At 36.9% G+C, this 21,190-nt stretch overlaps 1 protein-coding gene and 1 non-coding gene across 5 annotated transcripts in view; both read right to left on the minus strand.

Moving 5' to 3' along the window:
• The window catches only part of GRAMD1C (GRAM domain containing 1C), a 100,599-nt gene that overhangs the window by 3,466 nt on the left and 75,943 nt on the right, over window positions 1–21,190 (minus strand). For 3 of the 4 annotated variants that reach the window (XM_036851718.1, XM_036851721.1, XM_036851720.1), the window contains 9 exons: window positions 20,364–20,523; window positions 13,911–14,048; window positions 11,094–11,212; window positions 9,512–9,654; window positions 8,641–8,744; window positions 7,124–7,300; window positions 5,952–6,009; window positions 4,106–4,216; window positions 3,780–3,885 (listed from right to left, as the gene is read on the minus strand). In XM_036851718.1, coding sequence (XP_036707613.1) covers window positions 3,780–3,885; window positions 4,106–4,216; window positions 5,952–6,009; window positions 7,124–7,300; window positions 8,641–8,744; window positions 9,512–9,654; window positions 11,094–11,212; window positions 13,911–14,048; window positions 20,364–20,523 — 1,116 coding nt within the window. The remainder of the gene's footprint in view (window positions 1–3,779; window positions 3,886–4,105; window positions 4,217–5,951; window positions 6,010–7,123; window positions 7,301–8,640; window positions 8,745–9,511; window positions 9,655–11,093; window positions 11,213–13,910; window positions 14,049–20,363; window positions 20,524–21,190) is intronic. The other variant, XM_036851719.1, reaches the window with a different exon arrangement.
• On the minus strand, window positions 14,337–14,438 carry LOC118895099. The gene has a single exon (XR_005019872.1). It is a non-coding gene; the product is annotated as a U6 spliceosomal RNA (small nuclear RNA).

Raw genomic sequence — 21,190 nt, forward strand, 5'->3', positions numbered from 1 at the left:
ACAGAGGAAAACAGAAAAGGCGACAATAGCAACACAACTTTGGAAACTGGATAGCGGATGGATTACTTAGCAGCCCTGAAAACGCTGAATCCTAAGCTAACAGTAGGGAAAGCTGAGAACCAACCAAATTTACCCTGAAGAATCCTCTAAAGCCTCAGGAATTGACAGGCATCTCTGGAAATGGGAATAAAGAGGAAGGGACTGAAATAAGAAGGATTGGATGAACTTTTGGACATGTGGCCTCTCCTACTACCTGGGCAGAAGTCTAAAGTCCTATTTTCTGGAGAGGATGAAAAAGAGGGTCTCTGGCAGTCTGGCCAGGAGGATACCAACACATCATTAAAGATAGCAGTACCATACCCAAAATGGGGATTATACAAAAACGTGTATAACCGCACATTGAGATCATCCCTTTGCTCTGCCCTCCTCGATCTCTCTTCTCTCACTCACCTAAAATGCTGGCAGCCAGCCCTTAGTCCTTCAGGGAGGAGACTGGAAAAGTCTTCTCTGTGGAAACTGACCAGTCCAAGAGAAAAGACCTAAAGATACTGACATCAGGATTTCTTAGCCAACGGCCCAGACAGATCTACCAAGAAGTTCAGGGTAGACCAGCCCAACCCATACGATAAGAACTTTGGATCCACACAAGCAGACAGCAAAGGACTACAGACATCTAAAGAAATCCTCTAACCCTAAGGATAGAAATCAAAACAGGGGGAAAGGACCTTGCTGGAACGTGGGTATGCAAGAAGAAGAAAAATAATTTTTTTTAATTATCAGTAATATGGTCAGAGAGAAAGATATTATGGCCACTTAAAAAGTTCACAATGCCATTAAAAAAGAAAATCCAGAGAAATGGCAGCTCTTTGAAATTAAAAACTTGTTAGCAAAAACTGAAAAACTCAGTAAAAGAATTTGAAGATTAAGTTGAGGAAATCTCTGAGGAAGTAGAACAAAAAGGCAAAAAGATGGAAGCTGGAAAGAAAAGGTAAGGTTAGACAACCTGTCCAACAGAAGGCAGACACCTGATTACAGGTGCTATAAAAGTCAGGGGAGAGAAGGTGGAGGAGGGAAAATCATCAGCCAGATAGCTCAGTATATCCCAGGACAAAAGGGCACCAGTTTCCAGACCAAAGGATCAGGAATCTGACAGCCTCAGAATTCTCAGTAGTTAACACCGGAAGCCAAAAGGCAATGGAGCAATGCCTTCAACGTTCTGAAGGAACCTTATTTCCAAGCTAGAATTCTATCCCCAGCCAAACAATTAATCAAAGGGGAAGGACAGAATAAAAAATTTCAGACAGGTGAAGTCTTAAAATATTTACTTCCATACCCTCTTTCTCAGGAAGCTACTAGAGGATATGCTCCATTAAAAGGAGGGAGGAAACCAAGAAAGCAGAAAACATGGGATATGGGAAACAGGAGATGGGCAACAGGAGCCCCAAGATGATAGCTGTGCACCTGCAGAGAGGGCCACCGGCCCTGCCTGGAGCCCGTCAGAGGCTCCATGGATTGAAAACCTGAGGTGACCGAAGATGATGAGAGGAGACAGAGCATCAGGGCATGAAACACTTATAAACAATACAAGAAAATAATCAACTGTAATAAGAAGACAATTTCAGGGGTAAGAAAAAGTAGCTGCAGTTCATTCTATGGCTCAGCTCAGAACAGTAAACTTAATCAAAACAAAGTCAACACTGAATACTGATCTAACCAAAATTACAACTTCCTTTGGAGGATGGGGGATTAGAAATGGGAGCATGAAGAGGTGAAAGAAAACAAAATCCCAGTCTCCGTAACAGGCAGTCAAAAGATAATGTCTAAGACTGAAAAATCAAGAAGTATCAACACATGCTTGTTGTTTATAAATATGGAGGTAAACACCAGAAGAATACACCAAGAGAGTTAGATTATTGTCTTTGGGAAAGAAATGGAGAAGAGGATACCAGGATTGCTATTTTTCTGAAACAACCCTGTAGAACAAGTTAACTCTTCATGTGAACGAGTGACTTTGGTGAAAATAAAACCTCAAAAAAGTGAAGGAGTTATAAAGGATAAAATAGTGACAGCCAGAGTAGGCAACTCTGAGAGTGCCTGACTGTGAAAGTGAGGAGAGCGATAGATGAGCAGATAGAGAAGGATGTGGATGACACGGGTTTTTAATGTAGGAGATAAGAGAGCAGGGTAGGTGCTGATGGTAAAGATCCAGCTGAATGAGGGAGTCTGAAGATGGGGAAGCTAGAGGGGTGGACGGAGTCTCCTGCCAGCTCGTGCTGGGACTTGCGTCCCACAGGCAGAGCGATGCTTCTAATGGAGTGCAGAACATGACGGGTGCAGCGACGGGAAGGTCTATAGATCTGGTTATAGAAGGAGAGGGAGGGTCTCTTTTCTCCTTGAGGCACGGTCATGAGTTCAGAGTCAGCAGGAAATGAGTGGAGAGGATGAGGAGAAAAGTGAGAGTATGATCTACTCCTTGTTGAGGGGGAGGAGAAAGTTACTAACTGCAGGCACTGTGCATCTGAAGAGCGCCTAGCGGAAGCACCTTTAGTGCCCCACATGATGTTCTAAGAAATGCTCAATAATTGAATCTTCTAAAAAACAAACCAATGCATAGAAGAAAAGGATGGAAGCAAATTAAACAAAATGTTAAAAGTGATTATGTCTGAATGCTAGTAGGTTCTCTTCTATTCTCTATTTTTCAATTTTGAAAAGTACACATGTATTATATTATAATGGAAGTATTAGTCCTCATTTTTCAAAGGGAATCCTAAGTTTTGGTTCATAGAACCGAGCAGCACACATTGATGACACTATGTTCAAGAGATAAAGCTTAGAGCAAAACACCAAAACAATCTAAATGTTCATTCTTCAATGGAGAACTGGTAAAATAATTATGCCACATATATACAGTTGAATTCTATGCAGCTGTTAAAAGAAGAGGATATGGAAGTATCTCCATGATACATGGTTAATAGATAAAAAGAAAATAATGAGCAGGTTAATAGATTAAAAACAAAATAAGGAGCATGGTTAATGGATAAAACAAAATAATGAGCAATCTACCACTTCTATAAAAAGAGCTGATATTGAGCATGAAATTTTATATGGAAGGACCAATAAAAAGAATGAGGTGGGCTTCCCTGGTGGCGCAGTGGTTGAGAGTCTGCCTGCCGATGCAGGGGACACGGGTTCGAGCCCTGGTCTGGGAGGATCCCACATGCCGCGGAGCGGCTGGGCCCGTGAGCCACAACTACTGAGCCTGCGCATCTGGAGCCGTGCTCCGCAGAGGGAGGCCGCAACAGTGAGAGGCCCGTGCACCACGATGAGGAGTGGCCCCCGCTCGCCCTAACTGGAGAAAGCCCTTGCACAGAAACGAAGACCCAACACAGCCAAAAATAAATAAATGAATGAATAAATTAAAAAAAAAAAAGCACCTCAAATCTGACACGAACTCATGATCCTTACCCTCAAACCTGGCAAAAAAAAAAAAAAAAAAAAAAAGAATGAGGTAAATGTATACAAGCTGATAGGGAAACATCTTCAAAATATATTACTAATTGAAAAAAGAGGGTATGCAAAGGTAAGTACAGTACGTTCCCATTTTGTTAAAAACAAAAAGTACAAGTGACTATAAAATGTATAATCCAGAAACTGGCAAGGGTAGGTGCCTCTAGGAGGGGGATTTCTTCAATATTGGTACAGTAAATACTCTCACAACCAGAGGAGCAGCTGATTCACTGAGATGACTACTAAGTAACGTGGTACACAGAGGTGCTGACCTGTTCCAGCATCACGATGGAGTCCCGGAGCACTCCTTTTAAGCGATGGGCCTGATCTTTGCTCTTTTGAATATTTTCCGCTCTTGACGCCATATCAGAGGCTAAACTGAAAGAAAAATACCATCTTAAAGATCAAGGGAATAGCTTCTAGGCTTTCGTCTCTAGAAATCATCAGTGCCCTATAAATTTGCAAATAAAACACAAAAGTAAACAAAAAAGTTTATGACTGAAGAATAGTTGGCAGACCAAAATCTCTAAAATTGGAATTAAGTTTCCTGCAGCAAAGGAATTATTGACATAATAGGTTGCGAGGGAAGAAGACTTACTTTACAGATTTCTCTTCCTGGAGGTGAAGACGGTAAAAGGACTGAGCAGCATACTCTATCTTTGACAGCTTCAGAAACAGCGTCACATTCAATAAAACCAGCAACAGCAAACTAGGCAGAGCAAATCAGACCTGGTTAATCCACTATTACTCAGACCTAAAGCGTTGCTAATGCAGAGTAGACACACAAAAGCTTCAAAAATGTATATTATCCAGACCAGTTTCCAATTATTGTTATTATTTAAATCAATTACCCCATTTTATTGTATGAAATACTTATTTTTAAGTATTCAGTGGATGTTGAGGGAACAGTTAGAAGATAACTAGTGACAATAAAGTCCCCAAATAAGCAGGTTGGGATTGTCCCTGACGTCTCTTCTCTGCTAGGAATCCCAGCCATTGTGGATGTGCGACCACCGGCTTAGAAATCTACCATGTTAGCTTTCAAGATCTATTTTCGGGTGCTTTTGTCTTAAGCAATTATACATACATAATACTGCACTTCAGAAAGGAAATAAAGATCAATATGGATTTGATCTTAGATAGATCATGATGTACCTCTTATTCACAGCAGAAGCCAAAACAAATTCACATTCACAAAATCACCATTCAGCAGAAATTTCTTCTAGTTCAACTTAGACAAAATTTCAAATCCCAAACATACATTAATTGGATCATATATAAAACGTTACCTGCTAAATAAACTTACTCTGTTGGTTCTCACAATAGTATTTCAAGTGAATGAACATATCTCATTACACATACATGCAAATACATAGGTGGCATCATATCTCTCTTATTTTTTCTGTTAAAATATTGACTTGCCCTTAAAAATACATCGTATTCACTTTTACCCATCCAGAAGAAGATTTTTCTTGAATGAAAACTAAGGTAGTAGCAAGAAAATCAAATCTATGAAATTATTGTGTCACTGAAATGGGGTATAGATCAACATTTCAACATCTGACTGTAAATCTTCTACAAAGTAATACAAAAGATCACAGATAATATTTACTATTCAAAATTGTCACAGCAAACCAATGGAAGCAGAATATGAAAACCTTTTATAAAACTCAAAGGCACAACAAACATTTTGTATGTTCTGAAATCTATAATTAGAAAAAACAGCTGATATAAGAACTTCATTCCAAAACCCAGAGTGTATCATCCAGTCAGAACTAATTCAATTAAATGTGATGGACTACCTAAGATCCAAGTACAGCCATGGAGATAACAGTAGTCTAAATACGACTGGCTGAGTAGATTCCAGTAGAACACTCTGAGATTCAGACTAATTGCCCCAGTATTTCTCACCCTACAATCCTCAGATTATTTGCATCAGAATAACCTGCACGTGTGTTTTAGAATACTACTGATTCCTGATCCCTACTCAAGACCCACTGACTCGATCTGTAGGACTGGGGCTGGGAAATCTGTATTTCAGCAAGTGATTCTTATGCACAGTAAAGGGTAAGGACCACTGGTCTAATCAAGCAGAGTAAAATAGCATTGTTGGGATTTCATCAGCCTGCATATAAAAATATTCCCTTTAAATTTATGGTACTTCCCTAAAAATCTATGATGGTAGAAACAAATCAGATTAGTTTAAAAAACAAAAACATTTACTGAACGTGTATTTGGTATTCCCTCAAATTTAACAGCTCTTCTGAAAATCATTCAAAAACTATCAGACTGAAGCATATAAAGTTACTGTTTTGGAAGGCCAAAATTGGTCAAATTGTGGTAATTTCTATACAATAATATACAAATACGTTCAAATTCTTTTGGAAACCATTAAAAGATAAGTGAGGGCACAAGCAAACTAAGCATTCAACACAAATACTTACAAAATACTCATCACCACAATAAGGACGGTGTTATAGCTTTCAATTTCCTTTTTCTTTCCTGCAAATTATAAAAAAAGGCTGTATTAGAATCAGGATTGTTTAATTTCATTTGAAAAGTACTGGAAAAGACGTTTTTTAAGTTATTTGTAAAGACAAAGTGATTTACAGTGAATTCCCTGCACCCCTCTTCTGACTTCTGATATCCTGAGTATTAGTAAACAAATCTACAAAAAGAAACCCTATATCAGTTCTGCAAATTTGGCCTATATTACAGATTAATTTGTTCTAAAATTAAACAAGCAATTCAATATATCATGTATGATCTCTAGCTAAGTTCCATCTCTGCAAATAATATTTGAACTAGTTTTACATATAATGCTTCCCTCCTTAAAAAAAACCTTTTTTAATCATCCTCACCTGTTCTCTGTTTCCCAAATTTTGTTGCCAAATCCCAAAATTAAAGAGCTATTAAGTTGAAATGGTAGAAAAACATATTCACACTAAGATGTAAACCTTAGAAAAGGATTTGATAATGTAGAAGGATGAGAAGGTATGACAGCGTTACAGCACTGAGAGGGAGGGAATAACAGTTAGTAGGAGCAATATGTCTTCAAAATTGAGAGTAGAGATAATAAAAGTCAACTTCTATCTCTGCAATTTTGCTGGGCTGGCCCTGACAGTACATAAGGATTAAAAGCATACAAACATGGTAGTAGATTCAAGGGTAGAAATCAAATTGTGTACAAATGCTAGGCAGGAAGTTAGTGAGTGAAGCATCCAGCAATAGGGTAAGAGTCGTGGGGACTGGTGACCTGGGGAGAGTGCACGCTCAGTCAAATGGGGCAGCTGCTACTAAGCTCCAACCACCTGCTGCTACGAATGGATGTGGGTCCAGGGCTGCCAGATCTGAGACTCTATATAAAAATGTCCAAGGTTTAAAATACCATGTGGGCCCAGTAAAATACTTCTACTGGCCACATGCCTGCCATTTTGTAACTGCTCCTTTATACTTATATATTGGTCTTCGTTCGACAAACATTATTGGAAAAGGAGAGGAGAAAGGGAGACCTCCTAACTGACGTGTCTTATAAACAAGAGGCATATTTGGCTTCATATAAAGTAAACTTATAAGGAAAAAAAACTGTCATCTCTGTTTACCAGGTAACAGCTACCTGTAATATCCCCTTTGGCATCTAAGCCCAGGTCTCCAGAAGAACGCTGAGAAGAAAGTTTAGCAGCTGTTTCTGCTGTTCTGTTGACTGTTCGCCTTCTCCTTCGTAGGCCACTAAGTTTTCCAGGGTCTTCAATGGACTGATTTACCATAGATTCTTCCGTTAACAAATCTGATTCTAAGAAGAAAAAAATCTTTAGATAGTGGAGAAACCTTCTCAACTATAAGATACTGGGGGGTTGGTCGTTGTTTTGTTCTCAGTTTGCTTTTTTTTAGACCTTGGTAACTTTCTTTAACTATTACTCAGATTCTTATGGCCTAGATTCAAACTTTACTCTTAATGAAAAGTTTTGGAGCGTACGATGATCCCATAATGAGGCTGCATTATTCTAGGAAGAATGAACTGTATTAATTAATGACAGGATCATCAGAGCAAATTTGCCATGTGCTATATTAAGTATTAATGTAGAGATTTCAGTTATGGAAACAACCCACTTACATTGGATCATTAGAAAGATTTCCAAGATAGATTATAGTACTTGACTGTCAATCTCAAAGGAAGGAGAAGCATATAATAGTTCTAATTTACAATGAGGGTTTGCAAAAAAGGAAGCACTAGTAAAGAAAATCTGCAAACAACCTATCAATAAAAACCTCATTTTTCACATTTGTTTTAACCTTTCCCTTCACCAGATTTTTCATTAGAAGTTCATTATCTAGTGGCCAAACTCATTTTTGAGTTTCATTTTTCTAGTGATCTGGAGCTTAATCATGAAATAACCAAAGACAAGGAAACAAGGAAAATAAATAATCAACAAGCTGGAAGATGAAGCCTTAAATTACCCTGAGTTGATTGGCCACCACCTTTTCTTTAACTAAAATTAATTATGCTCACATATGTATCTATATGTTTTTTCCTCATGTATATTTTAAGGAATATCCAAACAGAACTACATCACCTCCCCTGTCTAGTACCCACCTCCACCAAAACCACACATGTACGTGGTACCATTGCTAGGTGGGCCTGCGTAGACCCCGGAGAGCTGCATTGGTAAGGGAGACGTGGGCCTGAGGACGCTCCAGACCTTCGTGGGCACAAGTGCATACTTATGACCGGATTACCCAGTCCCTCACTGCAGTCAGCTTCCTTGGCTCCTTACAGAGGGAGGGAGTGTGACAGCTCCTAACTGTGTGATCTTGGACAAGTCACTTAACCTCTCTGTGTGTTTCAATGGAAAAAAAAAATAACAGTACTTATATCTCACAGGGTTGTAATGACTTGATATTTATAAAGCACACAGAACAACGTCTGGCATATCATAAGCATTATAGAAGTGTTTGGTAGACCAATGAAAATTAGAAGTTTTGAAATTCCAAGTGGAGTAGTTGGAACCACTTCAGTAGGAGTCATTCCAACATCATCTACCAGTTCCTGCTATGAATCCAAATGAAGAATCCATCCATCCTGTTAATAAATGCCATTTTTACAAAAATAGATAAATCAAGAAATTTACAAACCAAGCTGTTTGAAATAGTCCGCCAAGGAACTCCAGGAATTCTTCTCAATTAAAGATTTGACAACGGCCCATGGTTGTTTTTTGTATTTCAAATCTGTTGAAACTCTAATAGATAAGGAAGAAAGAAGAATATTTAATTTACAAAATTTAATTATATTATTAACATTACAATTAGATGTAGGAATGAATTCAGCGGAAAGCCAAAAGGATTCAAAGTCATTAAGACTATTAAAAAAAAAATTGTTCACTGATAATGAATTCTTTAAAAAATTACTGGGCGCTGCTAAAATTTCATCAACTTGGCATTTTATTTCTTTCCTTTCTCTAACCCTGAATTTTCTTTACGTGAATAGCAATAAAGGCTCAAAATAAATTTTAAATTTCCTAAATGCCTCGTATAAAAAATCTCTAGTGGTCATACATTAGCTGCAAGTCACTACATTAGCTGAGACTAGGCCAATTGTGTGATGGCCCAGCACCACCTTCAACATGCCAACATTTCTGGTCTCCCATCTCAACAGAGCTGTTTACCGCCCACCACGTGCTCCTCAAGTCTCCCAGTCCCCTTGCCATTAAACGGGGTCCTGTGACCAGTTCTGGCCACTGGACTGTGAGCACGGCTCTACAGCTCTCTCTTCCAGTGGCAACTGAAGTGACACATATTCTGGATTGTGCAGCCCCGGGAGGTCAAAGCCTTCATCAGCCTGGGTCCTCGAGTAAGGATCCCCACCCCTCTGCGGACTGCCGGTGGACACATAAATCAAGAAATAAAGCTTTGTTGTGTAAGGCTACCACTAAGATTTCGGGATTGATACGTTACCAGCACACAGTGTAGCCTGTCCTGACTAAAACACTCATTTACAGCAGCTCACCTCAACCGGCATTTCTGCTTTGAAGATCGGATGATATAGTATCTGTTCAGAGTATAGAAGTAATCATGGTAGGGGACGTCGTGTGTCAGCACTTCTGAATCTACCAAATAAAACTGTGCTTCCCGACTTTCTTTATACAGTCTCTGCCAAAATAAGATTAAATTTTTTTGCATGTACATGTTTAATACATCAAATTCCTCGCCAATTTAGAGCCTATATACTAGAATTCCTTCTCACAAATTACAAAAAACATGAGAAGCTTATATACAGAGCCAGAAGGGTCACCATGTTGGCTGTGAGATCTATGAATTGAGACAGGACCTGCAGAAATAGTATTTGCTGCCTCTCTGTCATTTCACTGTATAATTGTTTTTTTCCTTTCTTTTAGGCATGAGGAGGAGAAAGGAACTACATAATCTCTTGTGTGTGTTAGTAATTTATAAAGAATTGCAAATGTTCCTGGTAGGGAAACAATTCAAAATTCAATTGAACAAAGCCAGGACCCCAGCCTAAAATTCATCAAAGTTTAACAAAACCACCCTTCACCAAAAATGTGAAGGAAGGAGACAACCAAACAAAACACTGCTTTCCCTAAACAGGATCAGAAGTGGTTGCTGGCCAAATCTTTCTCATTTTCACCTTACCGATTCTGCCCATCCTCTAAGGTTATCAAAGACTCTCCAATTCAAAATACAAAACTTCTCTTAAATGTCTGAAAATCTTTGGAAGAAAAAAATTTAAGTCCTTTTGAACACTGACGGACAAAAACTATGATAGCACAACTAATTCAGATGTTAATAAATATTTTCTAACTTTGCAGAACAGTTATACTATATGTCAACAAAAACTGGCCAAACATAAACCCCACTGTATGACAGTGCCATGCTGGTCACACAGTAGACAGAGCATTAAATATCTTACAATCTCTTCCTCATATGTCACAGAAGCCATCTAGTTATTTGGCCCTAACCCTTGACATGATCCAGTAAATCAGATTCCAGTAGTGTTCTTTTAAAAACCATTTATTATGGAAAAGTTCAAACATATACAAGAGTAGAAATGAACATTATACAATAAACCCTCAAAAGCTCATCAACCAGCTTCAACAATATTAACTCCTGCCCAGTCCTGTTTCATCTGTACCTCTCCCCATGTTCCCTCCCTCTACTCCCATCCTCTGCCTGACTAGATTACTTTTAAAAGACACCCTAGATACCAACATAATTTCATCCAAAAATACATCAGTATATCTCTTTATAAATTCCTCAGTATATCCCTTTAAAAGATAAATATTCTTTTCTTTAAAATATAGCTACAATACCATTATTGCACATAAAAATGAACAATTCGTTAAATCTCAGAAATACCCTTTTACAGTTGGTTTGTCTGAGTTAGGATTGAGTTAATTTGGTTGATATACCTCTTAAATCTCTTTTAACCTGTACACAGTTTCTCCTCTATTTTTTTCCTTGCCGTTTATTTGTTGAAACTGTCCTGTAAATTGGTGACTAGGACCTATGATAGGCATCTTCCCTCTTCCCACATGCACGATTCTTTTGGAATACTGGCAGCATAGACATACCTGCTTTTCAGTGGCCGTGGTGCACTTTCCAGTTAGTGGATTATTAAGGACTATAGTGTAGGTCATGGTTCTCAGTTGGTCACCTCCAGGTTCTACATTCCAAGGGGTAGATACTACATCTAATCACAGCAAATATAAAAAGAGTTAGTTCTAGAAATTTGAGGGGTATGGCTTGGAATGGAATCAAAGAGGGAGTTTTTGAATTATTTCAATTTTTATTTTTGACCAATCCTAACTTCCTTATAACTGTGTTATTAGTTTAACATTAAACAAGAGTAAAATCACATGTTAGGCACTCTTCTTGTATGTGACATACGCCCCATCTCTGATCCATTTACTTCTACATTGTAGTCTATTAAAAAACTTTTTTCTTTTCTCTAGAAGATAAAATTAAAAGTCATTTCATCAGTAGGCTTCTTTATAAGGTCCCCAGTACCTATGAAGAGAAGTAACGGTGCTGGCCTTATTAAACAGAGATAGAACACGTCAACATTTCCATCACTGAGGACAAGACCTTGAATTATGCAGCAATATGATCTGATCCCAACTTGTGGGGAAATCACGTCGATGAGAAATCATGTAGTGTTAATGGCTTATCCGCCGAGATCTTTAATCAAGGAGGGAGCAATGGAATGTAAATAAACTATGTAACCTTTTCTATATGAAGAAAGCTATAGAATTATCTGTCTGCATTTATGGCAAGATCTTGGTCAAAATTCTCTTTTATTTACTTAGCAACAACACAGTGAGTAAAGACACACTTTGAACGGAAATATATCTTTAGAACATAGCACCATACATTAACAAAGGTCCTTTAACAAGCCGAACACTAGGAAAATATAGGTAACAGCATCATGAACTCTATTCAAAGATCTGACTAAGCTGGCTAATGTTGTTGGCACAATGGATTTAGGCAATTAGTATATCTGGCTGCTATTCATCAATGTCCTAAAACATAGTTCTCCAGGTAGACATGAATGGCAAGAAGATACAAAATAGATTCAGAACAGATATAATAAGTTAAATATAAGCTACTGAGTGAAAAGAAAGATTTATATCCCTCAGGTATTATACATTTTTAAAACTGGAAGAACTGGAGCTTCCCTGGTGGCACAGTGGTTAAGAATCCGCCTGCCAATGCAGGGGATATGGGTTCGAGCCCTGGTCCAGGAAGATACCACATGTCGCGGAGCAACTAAGCCTGTGCGCCACAACTACTGAGCCTGCGCTCTAGAGCCCGTGCTCCGCAATAAGAAAAGCCACTGCAATGAGAAGCCCGCGCAACGCAACGAAGAGTAGCCCCTGCTCTCCGCAACTAGAGAAAGCCCGTGCGCAGCAATGAAGACCCAATGCAGCCAAAAATAAATAAAATAAATAAATTTTTTTTAAAAACTGGAAGAACTGAAAAAAGTAATGATTTTTAAAAACATGACATTCTTAATATAATCACAAGACTCAATAGCTATCAATTAGAAACTGCTTTGCTACTCTGCTATAAATAATAAGGAAAAATTACTCTTTACAACTGAATCTATATCAATGATATAATCCATGAATATGTAATTATGTTTACATAAAAGTTTCAAATAAAGGAATAACATCTAATCGTTAATAAAATGGCTAAATTATAAACTATATTTAAATTGATTGTAGAATAACTTTCTCTTTAACTATGTCAAATGACTCAGCTTATATGGATCTCTGCTACAGCTGATTTCTAATTTTATATAGCAAGCTGAACCACATGCTCCCAAAGTTTCTAAAATATCTTGAAATATTTAGGATAAATTCAATTTCAAATTGACTATAAGCTTATTTGAGATGTTTACCAAAATAGAACTTTTAATACATAATCAATAAAATCTTCTTTATAACTAACTTCCTAACTGGACTTTTTTTTTTTTTTTTTTTGTATTTTCATTAAGGTAGACCATAGACACTGCAATCTCAAATTTCCATGAATTTGCACAGAGAAAACACACACGTGTACCACTACCCAGATCAAGACAGAGAACTTTACCAGCATCCCAGAAGCCCCCTCCCAGTCTTTACCCACCCAATTACCAACAGCAGTTAACTAGTATGCTGATTTTATGTCCATAAATAAGTTTTACCTGTTTTTGAACTTTATATGAAGAAATCACAGTATGTACTGTTTTGTGTCTGGCTTCTTTTGCTTAATACTACAGAATATCAGTAAGATTTACTCATGTTATTATAAGTAGCAGGTTTTTTTTTTTTCATTGCTATACAGTATTCTTTTGTGTGAACATACACAATCTGTTTATCCATTCTATTATTGGTGGATATTTGGGCTGTTTTGAGTTTGGGGGCCATTATAAATAATGCTGCTATGAACACTGCAGTACATGTCGTTCAGAGTACACATGTACCCATTTCTGAAGGTTATATATACCTAATAGTAGAATTGTTGAGTCAGCTTTAGTAGATACTGCCAAACTATTTAGCAAAGTGATTGCACCAATTTATACTCTACTAGAATCCAATTTTTCCACAGTAGAACCCTTTTAAAGGTGGTTCAACCCAACTAAACTGCTACATTAATAAATAAATGGAGTTTTAGTTCTCAAAGGGTTTGAACTTAATTGTAGGTAGGACCTGACTAATTGGACAATTATACTATTTACATGTGATTTTAGCCAAAACACCTAAACACTAGTTTATATATCACCAAAATAAAATGGAAGCCTGTCTAAATTTTCCCCTTGACAAAATAAATCAATTTATATAGGCTCAACCCTCTAAGGATAATAAAATTCTCCCAAATTTATCATTAGATAAGAACACAAGACCAACCTATTATATTTCTAGAACTGGCAAATATCTGCATAAAGCGTGAACTGGTGAACAGCAACTCAAACATTCTCTCAGCACTGATATGAAAAACACGGTTGATATAAAGTCTTCCGTGAAGATCTTTCTCAGGAATATTTTCTGGGGAAACAAAAAACATGGAACAAAAAGTGAAGAAATCAGGGAAAGGTAATTTCAAGGTTTTGTTTTGTTTGTTTTGGGCACAAAATGGTTTTTAAATGTGATTACAATGATCAGCACATTACAGGACACTATTAAAACTCTAAATTGGTATTATATACATATGTACTATGTATAACAATACATAATAGTATAGTAATTAAACTATATATGATCAATAGTTCAGTCAAAACCCAAAAGATATAGAAATATTTAACTTGAATATCAAACTCCTATAATATATCATTCAAAAGAATGTTTCACGAATTTCTGTGTCATCCCTGTGCAGGGGCCATGCTAATCTTCTCTGTATCATTCCGATTTTAGTATATGTGCTGCCAAAGCAAGCACTCAAAAAAATATTTCAAGAGTGACAAGGGCAGTACTGAGACACATAGGGTGGTATCTACCATGGCGAATAGAAGGTCCTATTTCTGAATACGCATTCAGTAATTACTAAGTCATGAATGACTCGAATATCTATCTGCCTGCACTCACTAACTTACTAGCCTGAACAGTGTTTCAAACTTGACTTAAAGCTCACTCCCCCAAGACAAGTACCACTGTATCCACTACTTACTCTCAATACCACACATTAAAAGAAATCCTTCTGAAAAGTATTCTTCAAAGCTAAATAAAGCCCAACGGAATATTACATTTTTCTAAGAACTTGACAGCGATAATTATGTTGAAAACTCCTGGTAGCAAATGAAGAAGCAACATCTGCTCACCTCTCCTCATGTTCCCTGGAAACACTGCATAAAAGAGCCCAGGAATCTATGGTGCTTAGCATATGGCAGGTATTGTGCTAAGCACGTTACAAATATTCACTCGTCTTATCCTCACAGCAATCCTGTGAGATAAGAGGTATTAACATCTTCATCTCCATCGTACAGATGAGAAAACTGAGACACTGACAGAATTGCTGAAACTCGCCGAAGCTCTGTGGCTAGTGAGTGACTGAATTGGAATTTGAATTCACTGTAGCTCCAGAGCACACAAACTAAACCTCTATTTTATAGTTCAAGGAGTTTAACTTAGAAGAATTAAAAGGAAATGAAAAAAAAAAAGGACATCTAGGAATAGGAGCCTGGTAGAATAAAGGAAATAGAGTAAAGCAATCCAATGTGACATTTTAATGATTTCAGGACTGGGATTATTTATTATGTCAAGGATTATGCCTGTCAGTACAGAATGACAACTGTGACAAAAGCTCCCCATAGTTCACAAATCAAGCTCTAAGAATTATCTGTGTCAAGCATCTGTCCATGTTAAGCCATGAGAAGCAGTCACTTAAAGTAAAAGATAGTGATCTAAGAATCAGAAAAACTCTTCTAGCTCTGCCTTCACCCCAGCTATTGGTTTTTCTCCCTCATGAAATGGTTTGTGTCTCCCTATTTTGCTACAGGTGCAAAGAACTTAGGGATATCGGGTAGATACTGATTTACCTTCTCCCTGTAACAATACTATGTGTAGGCAAAAGCTATTCACTGCAATTTCAAGTAATGGCTCCTTCGGCATAGAAATGAATCACCGAAACTAGGCAATTAACTAAGGTTCTGTGAGGTAACTTCCTAATTAGGCTTGAGAAATAGCTTTTTCTGACATAGAAGTACTACATGTTCATTGTAAAAATAATTCATGTATTCACAAAGAAAGCAAACAAGTACAGGTGATTCTATTAATCCTGCTCATCACCTTCACAGAACTTATCCCAACTTGTAATTATATTTTTATTGGCTTAGTGACTTGTGTATTGTCTCTCTCCTGCACTAGACTCTAAGTTCTATGTGAGCAGGGATCATGTTGATTTCAAACACCTAAGTACACTACATGTTTGGCACACAATAAGTGTTAAATAACTTTCTGAATGAATAAGTGAGTATGGAAAACGCAAAAAATCTTAGGGTCTACTTTTATTTATAGGACTTTAAATTTGCAATCATATTTTAAAACTTTTTATTTTTTAATAATTTTAGAGGTACAATTAACTAAACTAGGCTTTATTCCTATTTTTTCCAGTAATGTCCTTTTCTGTTCAAGAACCCAACCCAAAGTCCCATGTTGAATTTAGTTGTTATCTTCTTAGTCTCCTCCAATCTATGACAGTCCCTCACTTTTTCCTTGTTTTTCAGTGCCCTTATACATTTGAAAAGTACAGGTCAGGTATTATGTAGAATGTCCCTCAATTTGGGTTCATCTGAGGTTTTTTTTTTTCATGATTAGACCGGGGTTTGGATTTTGGGGAAGAATACCACAGAGGTGAAGTACCCTTCTCCTCAAACTCAGGGTGTACACATATCAGCATGACTTATCATGATGTTAACCTTGATCACTTGGGGGTGTCTGGTAGGCTTCTCCACTTCAAAAGTATTATTTTCCTCTTTCCACATTCTATTTGTTAGAAATGAGTCACTAAGTTCAGCCCATACTCAAGGGGAGGAGAATTAAGCTCCACCTCCTAGAAGGTGGAGTATCTACATATATTATTTGGAACTCTGTAAGGAAGACTCGTGCTTGCTCCCCCATTTATATATTTATTCAATCATTGGTATCAGTATGGACTTATGAATAATTATTTTATACTTTAGGTTATAATGCAGTATTATCATTTATTTTGCTGCTCACATTTTTTTTTGTTCGGCCATTAGAAGCTCTTTCAGGTTGACTCCTATGTCCTTTTGACATGCCTCTTTTTTTCTTTTTCAAGCACTTCTTTATATTCTGGCACTACAAGATGTTCCAGGTTCATTTTGTATATTCCCCAACTGGGCCCTAGAAGCAGCCATTTCTCTAAGGAGTCCTGGAACTATAATTTTTCAAAAGTAAGTTTCCTGTTCACATTTAAGAAGGACATAAATTACACTTATATAAATATTTCAATACAATATCTTCATATTTCATTTAAACTCCATTATTTGATAAAATGTTCTATATCAAGACTGGTAAAACATAATCTGTGGTATTGCTGCTGGAAATTAACAATAATACTTTTTGTATGTAAATGTGTTTGAGGAAGTAAGGATATGAAACAAACTATTTCCATCTGGGACTACGTTTTTTAATATTTATTTATTTGGCTGTGCCGGGTCTTAGTTGCGGCATGTGGAATCTTTGTTGCGACATGCACGATCTTTAGTTGCAGCATGCATGCGGGATCAAGTTCCCTGACCAGGGATCGAACCCGGACCCCTGCATTGTGAGCACGGAGTCTTAACCTCTGGACCACCAAGGAAGTCCCTGGGATTATTTATCTATTAAATTCATGGTACTTTAAAGCTTCCTACCTAAATAACATCACCAATAATACTGCTGGAAATTTATTAAGCTAGCAGGTGGCATTTTAAATGGGGAAAGGAACACTGCTCAACTTAGTAGCAGGTTACTATTTCCAATAAAGAAGAAATACTATTTCAAGCATATAAGTTTGAAAGTGGCCAGTGGAAATCGTGGGAAAATTGAGATATAAATATGAAAAGGACCTGGACATGAATAAAACTGAAACCAGATGTTGATAGTATTTTGAGGATGTGTGAAAAATGTATTAGGTAGGTATGCAAGAAAATTAGGTAATTTGGAGTTTAATTGAGTAACTAAGGACACACAATTTGTTTTATCTTCCATTTTCTAAAAATGGATGATTAGGGCTCATATGCAACACAGAAACTACATCACTATTATTCTTTGTTTATTTCTAGATAAAGACACAGCTTATATGAGTTTTAGTGTTATCCTTTAACCATTAATGTTAATTTTTTAGGAACTCAATAAAGAAAGTAAGGCATTTTTTTTAAAGGACCATTCTTATAAAAGAGCAGGTGAGAAAGAAGGGGAAAAAAAATCCCCGTTTTGCTGTCACTTACGTGTCTGGCCACTGGGTGCCAGAGTAGATCTTCCTATAGTTAGAGGTTCAGGCAGGCAGGGGATAACTAATTCACAGGACTGCATACCCAAGCATGAATGGTAAGGACACCAAGAGAGTCTAGTCATTCCTGGTGCTCGATCCTTTTCTAAAAAAACTTCCTCTCAACTATCTTTTCAAAAGAACACATCAACCGTCTTCTTAATGCATTCTATGATATTTTAGGGACTTGTTTATTTTTATTTACGTTTTTAAGAGCGTGGGTTTAGTTTTCATCAGAGATGCTTCAGTGTTTCCAAACCAAGGTTGAACTTGATTTGGATTTGGTTTTCAAGGATTTGGTCTTGGTTTGGTTTTGGATCTGGATTTGATTTTAGATTTGGACTTGATTTGGATTTGATTTAGATTTGCCTTGGATCTAGTTTTGGTTTTCATGGATTTAGTAAACAGCCTTCAGGGGTTCCCAAACCAGGTCTAAGCCGAACAGTAAGTGGAGTAGCAAATACAATCCTGCCGGACAGATCCAAACCACTACAACGTCCCCATAGCCAATATTCTGGTAGGAATATTAATATAAAATGCTGGTACAAAAGCAGGTATAGCAAAACTCCACTGGCATTACTCCTTTCTTGAAATTTGAAAGTAGTCACTACCCTAGATCTTTCCCATTGTCTCCTCACTTCACTGACTTCAGTGTCAATAATCTTACAGCTAAAAAGAAAAAAAATTCCTTGAAATGCCCACTTGATAAGCATGACAAGCCCTAGGTTATTGGTTCTAACTTAAGAGAAAGTAAAGAGAGTATGATTTGCTATAAAGTTTCCCTTAAGCAACTACTTTTTATTTTTATTATACTCTCTACTTTTGAATCTCTCTCTCTTTCTCTCTTTTTTTTTTTTTGTGGTTAAGGAAAGTAGTAAAATTATACTGTTACACCATGAAGATTTTTATTATGATTTTTTAAAACTCAAACGGTATTAAAGACTCGAATGTAAGACCTGAAACCATAAAACTTCTAGAAGAAAACATAAGCAGTACATTCTTTGACAGCTTTCTTAGCAGTGTTTTTTTGTGTATGTCTCCTCTGGCAAGATAAATAAAAGCAAAAATAAATAAATGGGACTAGATCAAACTAAAAAGCTTTTGCACAGTGAAAGAAACTATAATCTAAATGAAAAGGCTGACTAGAATGGGAGAAGACATTTGCAAACGATATATCTGATAAGGGGTTAATATCCAAAATATACAAAGAACTCATACAACTCAACAACTGAAAACCACCTGATTAAAAAATGAAATGAGCAGAGGACCTGAATAGATATTTTTCCAAAGAAGACATACAGATGGCCAACTGGCACATGAAAAGATGCTCAACATCACTAATCATCAGGGAAATGCAAATCAAAACCACAGTGAGGTACCACCTCACACCTGTCAGAATGGCTGTTATCAAAAAGACAGCAAATAACAAGTATTGGGGAGGATGTGGAGAAAAGGGAACCCTTGTGCACTGTTGGTGGGAATGTAAACTGGTGCAGTTACTATGGAAAATAGTATGTAGGTTCCTCAAAAAATTAAAAATAGAACTACCATACAATCCAGCAATTCCACTCCTGGGTATTTATCTGAAGAAAACGAAAACACTAATTCAAAAAGATATATGCACCCCACTATGTTCACTGTAGCATTATTTACAGTAGCCAAGATATGGAAGCAACCTAAGTGCCCATCAACAGATAAATGGATAAAGAAGGTGTGGTGTATATATATATATATATATATATATATACACACACACACACACACACACACACACACACACACACACACACAATGGAATGTTACTCAACCATAAAAAAGAATGAAATCTTGCCGTTTTGACATAGATGGACCTAGAGGGTATTATGCTTAGTGAAATAAGTCAGACAAAGACATACTGTATGCTTTCACTTATATGTGGAATCTAAAAAACAAAACAGTGAACAAACATAACAGAAACAGTCATAGATAGAGAGAACAAACAAGTGGTTGCCAGAGGGGAAGGGGGTTGAAGGAGGAGAAAAACAAGTGAGGGAGATAAGAAGTACAACATCCAGTTACAAATGAGTCATGGATAAAAAGAAAAAAATTGCTTTTCCCTTGCTACTGCTTCATCTCCACCATCTTAAGGCTTGGGACATTAAAAGCTAAATGTGATGAAGATTTTCAAATTCCAGGCTTCTGAAAAGTGGAGAGAGGTTAAATTTAGCAGCCCCTTTCCTCTATTTCTTATTATCCATCCTTTTTTGGTTCATTATAGAGTGAGACTGTATCTAATGCAAAAACCAAATGCTCAATTTGCACACACCTAATATAAAAGTAAACATTAAAAGACGTAACTGAAATTTTACTAAAATTTATAAGAAATTCTTTACCTTCATCAACAGAATCTGAAGTGCTGCTTTTGTCCAAAGAAAGATATTCATTTTTATTCAAGTCCAGTGATTTTGATGACAGTCTACTTAACCTCTTTTCTGAAGTTAGTGAAGGGCTTTTGATCTGTTTCTCACTTTGGGGTTCCTCTTTCCCTAACCCCTAAAAAGCAAACAATGAGATCTTTAATAATAAAGACACTTCGAAATACTGCTTTTTGAAAAATTTGTTATGTTTGTATCACATTTCCAATTCAGTCCAAAAAATATTGGTAGATAACATAGACCATCCTAAAGTCATCTTCTTATACATTAATGAACAATAAATTTATGAAGAACATCATAAAAAAAGAACTCACAGACAATTAACAACGTGTGAATCACTTAAGTCGAAGAGAAAGGGGACAAAGGACAAAAATAATAGAACAGTCAGTTCTTTGGGGTGTGCAAAGGAAAGGAGTCAAACCCAGTTAGTTTCCCCAGACAATACCTGCCCCATCACCTCAAGGAAGAGAACTCACCCATCTCTCAAGACCAGTAACTAAAGGGGAAAGGGAAAGAAAAAAGAGAGATAAAAGTCACATAAGAGTACAGTGAGGGAGAAAAGATTAAAAGGGAAAATTAATTTCGCAGCAAACCCATAAGAACAGAGTTGGCTTTGCTGTTAAGGGACTAAGGAATTGGGCATTAAAATATATTCAGTATATACTGCTATCCATACTTTCTGGGAATGGCTTAATAAAGATATGTCATTTCTATAATAAATTTAATATTAGGCATTAAAGTATGAATGCTATTGCTATGTTAGTAGTATTCAAGTAGAACAGTAT

This window comes from Balaenoptera musculus, chromosome 4 (assembly GCF_009873245.2).
Source record: "Balaenoptera musculus isolate JJ_BM4_2016_0621 chromosome 4, mBalMus1.pri.v3, whole genome shotgun sequence".
NCBI classification, from domain to species: domain Eukaryota; kingdom Metazoa; phylum Chordata; class Mammalia; order Artiodactyla; family Balaenopteridae; genus Balaenoptera; species Balaenoptera musculus.